Below are 5,264 nucleotides of genomic sequence, written 5' to 3'. Positions count from 1 at the left end.
TTCATGTTTACTTTTATTCAAAACAAAGGTTTAAAAGAAACAATAAATAAATATAAATAAAACATATTTAAAACAATATTAAAACAGTTTATGCACAGAAAAAAACATAAATCGCAAGTACATACAAAGGAAAAACATAAATTGCAAGTATATACACAGGGAAAACATAAATCGTATACACAGAAGAAACATAAATTCTATTTATACTAGCTTACTATGCGGTCTGGGTTTTGTTCATTGCTGAAGTCCATACGATGATCTTAAGTTGTTAATAACTATTTCATTTGGTCTCTTGTGAAGAATTGCATGTCTAATTGTCAATCCTACCAAATCTTTTTTAATATACACAGGAGAAAAGAAAAACGTATTTACACAGAAGAAACATAAATTGTATACACAGTTGAAGCAATTAGCCGTTTGTAAATTCACAGAAAAAAACATGAATCGTCAGTAAATACACCGGAAAAAAATCGTCAGTAAATACACAGAAGAAACATGAATCGTCAGTAAATACACCGAAAAAAATCGTCAGTAAATACACTGAAAAAAATCGTCAGTAAATACACAGAAGAAGAATTTGTCAGTTAATAAACAGAAGAAACATAAAACATCAATATATACACAGAAGAAACACAAAACGTCAGATCTCATTTTGTCTATTTTCATAAACCAAACTTCCATTGATGTGTTTAACCTGAAAAAAGACAAACGCGAACATAAATAAATATAATAAAGAATAGTTTCATTTTCTTAATCTATGAATTGAAAAATGGGGTATCAGCTTAAAAGACCACCAACCGAACAACACACATAACGCAGTCATTCAATATTTTAAATGAATTTTAAAGTTATGATCTTATAATGTACGTTTCATTATAATACGTTCTTGTGATTGGCTAACAGCAATATCTAGTCATTCTGAAATCAACCTTCAATTAAGAATTGAATGCTTCTGTTTGTAAATTCATTGGGATGTAAAAGCGTTGACCGAAGTACATTTTGTATGAAGCACGAAAGCGCTTCATTCTAAAAATGTGCGCACGGTCAACGCTTTTACAACCCTATGAAATTACTAAAAGAAGCATTCAATACTTATAATTACATGTTTTTGCTATGACAATGGAAAATCGATTTTTATCATTTATCACTCTAAATAACATGTGCACTATTTTGTGATAGCCTGTGTCATCATGAATTTTAAACTTCATTGGACTGTGAAAGTGAATTCTAGTATGACGAACAAGCGTTGATGTCCAATCAAAATAACGGATTCTTTTGAAACATACATGTAATGTAATTATTTCCAAATGAAATGTAACTTTCATGATGTGCACAGATAAACATAAGAAAAACTTGATAGAAATCGTTCTTTCGTGGTCCAGGGAAACAAATGTTATTATAATTATTGAATGCTTCTTTTAATAATTTTATAGGAATGTAAAAGCGATGAATGAGGGCCCTCATGGGGTTTTTGATTATGTGATTACTTGGCCGGTTTTTTAATGATTATTTGATTATTAAGCCAAATATTTCATGATTATTTGATTACCTAGGACTATATTTTTAGTTTATGATTATTTGATTACTAAAGATAAGCAAATATTTAATGATTATGTGATTATATTGGCAAAAAAATGGTGATTATGTGATTACTAGGACCCCCCCCCCCCCCCCATGAGGGGCCTCATGAATGTGCGAAATTGTTTCCGCGCATCAAACAAAATGTACTTCGGTCAACGCTTAAAATAAAACCCCAAAAAAAGAAGAAGCATTCAATTCTTAAATGACATTTTTTCTTAATGAAATTCTAATGTACCATAGTATTTATTTTGTTCATTGTTGAAGCTCGTACTGTGACCTATTATTGTTAACGTCTACGTCATTTGGTCTCTGGTGGAGACTTGTTTCATTGGCAATCATACCACATCTTCTTTTAATATATAATAGTTCTATTTCACAAAAACTCTGGCATGGACTTACTGATTTACATTATCAACTCGTTCAAACTAACGATATGAATGACTGGACAAAGGAATAATGTAGTTATCAATAGCATTTTTTCACGCATAGTATTTTCCTAAATTGCGTCGGTTTATTGTTTCGATTACAAACTGTATAATTTAAAATAACATAAAAACTCATACTGCAACCACCTCAGGCAAAAATGTTTTATATCAATGTCCATTGACATAATTTAGTTTGAGTTATTTCCCCTTGATGGCCATGTTGTAAGACAAAACGATAAATTTCATATAGTTCAAACCTCCCTTTTTTTCGATTGATTTTTCTTAAAATGGAGAACGTTTTGTGGTGTTCCGGGTTTTGAACCCAACACCCCTCTTTTTCACCATGGTTGGATCCGCGCCTGTATCTCGATTGTCATTGAACACAATTGTCTTGACTATTATATACAGCAGATTTTCGTCTGCCTTCCGATTACCATTGAAATACACTATTTGTTAACTATGCATCTGCCGTACTGTAAGCCATTAAATGATGTATAAAAATATCATTGAAAATTTATTATTGAATGAAATGTGGTTCATAAGTGTTTTTAATTTTTTATTTAGATTAGACCGTTGGTTTTCCCGTTTGGTTTTACACTAGGTTTTTTGAGGGACCCTCGATAGCATGCTGTTCGGTGTGACCAAAGGCTCCGTGCTGAAGACCGTAATATTTTAACCTATAATGGTTAAATTTTAAAAATTGTGACTTGGATGTTCTCATATCTATAGAGATACGCATTATAATTTGATTTTTTTTGTCATTAACTATATTTATCAAGTTTCTTCCGGCCGTGATACTTCGACATCAAGTTGTATGAAACGTGGGATATTTTTGAAATAATAACTCGTTAAATATCTACCGCCATTACAATGAGTACAATCAGCTTGTGTTTAATCGTTAATAAGATAACTTCCTTTCAATGGTATCTTTATACTGGTTGTACGTTTAATTTTAAATTGAAAACTTACCAAAAATATTTGAATTACGCAAACATAAGTGATGACAGTTCCAACTGGAACTAACATCTCCATGGTCAACTTCATCTTCATGGCTTCGAACGTCATCATGTAATTCAAGTGAATTTTGGTCTGAACTTTCTAAACTGGTATTCAACCCTTCAGTTACAGACACATACTGTCTGGTACCAGTTCGTGAAAGTAAAATATCAGATAATGTTATTTTATGAGTGGGTTTATTTGTGACATCAATGTGTTCATCGTTGTTCATTATGTTTCCAGTCTCTTTGAGTTCTTTGTTTGACCCTAAACTTTCTGTTTCTATTCCTGCGGGAACAAGTACTAATGTCTTCTTTGAACGTCTCATTCTCTGGAACAACGAGCTTGAGTCCCTGTTCGTTAATTGACAACCTTTTAAACAATTAATAAAGCTTTCTAAACTTCTATCTTGATCTGAAAGAAAACATAATTTTAATGCAAAATTCGTTTAAAATTTAGAAATGAAGTCATTGAAATTTTACAAAACAACAGTTTTCTAGGTCTTGGACGCATGATTTTTCCCTATTAGTATTGGCTTTGGACTGACTGTCAATAACTGCGAGAATTCTGAGATCTGTATTGAGAGCCTTCTGTTGTGTGGATGTATAAGTACTCGTCCACGTCCATTTCATGTTTTTGTTAAATGTACGTGTATTTCTATTTGTTTACATCTGTTGAGTTAAGCCTTTTACAACTATTTTTTTATTAAATTTGTTCTTATGTTGTACTTTCCATCACTGTCCAAGGTTAGGGAAGTGTTGGCGTTTTCAAACGAGTTTAACACCACCACATTCTGTATGTGCCTGCTCCAAGTCAGGAGCCTGTAATTCATATCTTGCCGTTTGTTGCTGTGTAACATGTGTTATTCGTTCATACTGTACACAAATTAGGTGTTACAAGCTTTTTTGAGAGCTTCTACTTAAAAGTATACAATTAATACGTACGTGATTCGTGTTCACGAACTTTAAATGCATCTGCAAAAAAAGAAGTTATAATGTTAAAAGGTATCTAGCTACGATAATATAAAAAAAAATGATTTTTTTTTTTATCAATCATTAATGAAAGTGAAATTATAGTGAAATAATAATTCGCATGTATTTTCAAATTCGAAGTTGACATCATTTATTCGATATGCAACATCTTCAATATAGTAAATATAAAAAAATAACTCACTATTAAATAAGCATACAAAAATCCAAGCTGAAAAAAGTGTGTTTAGTAAAAGACGTTTTTTTCTTCAAAGGAATAGATATCTTATTATAGTTTCAAAAACAATATTTAACAATCATTCTTCTAAACAGCATTATGTTGCCTTTTTTAAGCATCTAGGCGCATAGCTGTGCGCATAGCTGTACAGGTAGTAAATTACAATGAATATGATTTTTTTAATAACTAATATATGATGAATACAAAGAAAAAAGATTTTTTTCGAACAGTTTTAAATTAAAAAAAAAGTTTGACTAACGTCCAGTGGAAAATATTTCAAGCATATTTAAGACAAATCTCCAACTTCAATTATTCTTTGAAGTTTTAAGAACTTATATATAATTGAGTTAAACTATTTAGAAAAAAGCGGGTGACACCAGATCGGTACCGAGATTCCTCCACATAATGTAGTCATGTGACCGTGACGTCATCAACGTTTTTTCAAGGTTTTCTACGGTTTAAAATTGAATTTAGAATTAAATTATAAGAAATGACTGTAATATTTTTTCTGTTAATGAAGAAATAACCTAAAAAAATGTGGTGCACACTGTTAAATAACCCGTTACAAATAACTTGAACTTTTAATAAGCTGGATATAAAATTATACCTCGTGTTTCGTAGCCCAGGGAAATTGTTAAAATGACACTAAACGTCACTTATTTTGAGTGTGAAAAAAAAAATAACGCTAAATATTCTAAAAATTTTAGTTTTCTAAATTAAAAAACTATACTTACCAACAAGCATATAATCAAAACAAAGAAGAAACGAGAATACGGACACAGTTAAATATGAGATATACATGGTTAGTTCTGAATTTTCGGTCTATTGAAATTTTCGGGGTAGATTTCTGCTTTTTAATAAGCGATAACATGCGTGACCTTGCCCGTTAAAACTCGGTTTCTGGTCATAATATTGACACGTGTGATAATATATGATTGAAATATTGAGTTTAGGGGGTTACCAGGATAATTCGTTATAATAAATCAAAGGTCCTTAACATTGACCTCGGTTAAATTAATAGGGGTACTTCAGGGGTAACAAACTTTATAATTTATT

At 31.0% G+C, this 5,264-nt stretch overlaps 1 protein-coding gene across 2 annotated transcripts; it reads right to left on the bottom strand.

The window, feature by feature from the left end:
• On the bottom strand, positions 1-5,052 carry LOC139495288 (uncharacterized). 2 transcript variants are annotated; one of them, XR_011657309.1, is made up of 5 exons: positions 4,943-5,052; positions 3,947-3,976; positions 2,976-3,416; positions 634-694; positions 1-603 (listed from the first exon to the last, which is right to left on the bottom strand). XR_011657309.1 is itself a non-coding variant. In XM_071283597.1 (4 exons), exons 1-4 carry the CDS (start codon positions 5,007-5,009, stop codon positions 690-692), a joined length of 543 nt encoding a protein of 180 aa, XP_071139698.1. In that variant the 5' UTR covers positions 5,010-5,052; the 3' UTR covers positions 1-689. The 2 variants fall into 2 exon arrangements, 1 of the variants encoding a protein (XP_071139698.1); XM_071283597.1 differs by having other exon boundaries at positions 1-694.
• Positions 5,053-5,264: the final 212 nt, after the last annotated feature.

This window comes from Mytilus edulis, chromosome 11 (genome assembly GCF_963676685.1).
Source record: "Mytilus edulis chromosome 11, xbMytEdul2.2, whole genome shotgun sequence".
Lineage (NCBI taxonomy): Eukaryota > Metazoa > Mollusca > Bivalvia > Mytilida > Mytilidae > Mytilus > Mytilus edulis.
The sequence above is the reverse complement of the archived record's forward strand: the minus strand, read 5'-3'. Positions and strand labels throughout refer to the sequence as shown.

Bases quoted from the DNA above. Each gene is read 5' to 3' on its own strand.
- LOC139495288 (XM_071283597.1), bottom strand. From the start codon at position 5,009: ATGTATATCTCATATTTAACTGTGTCCGTATTCTCGTTTCTTCTTTGT. The intron at 3,977-4,942 runs GTAAGTATAGTT...CTTTTTTTGCAG, and splicing joins TTTTGATTATATGCTTGTTG to ATGCATTTAAAGTTCGTGAA. The intron at 3,417-3,946 runs GTACGTATTAAT...GTTTTCTTTCAG, and splicing joins AGTTCGTGAACACGAATCAC to ATCAAGATAGAAGTTTAGAA.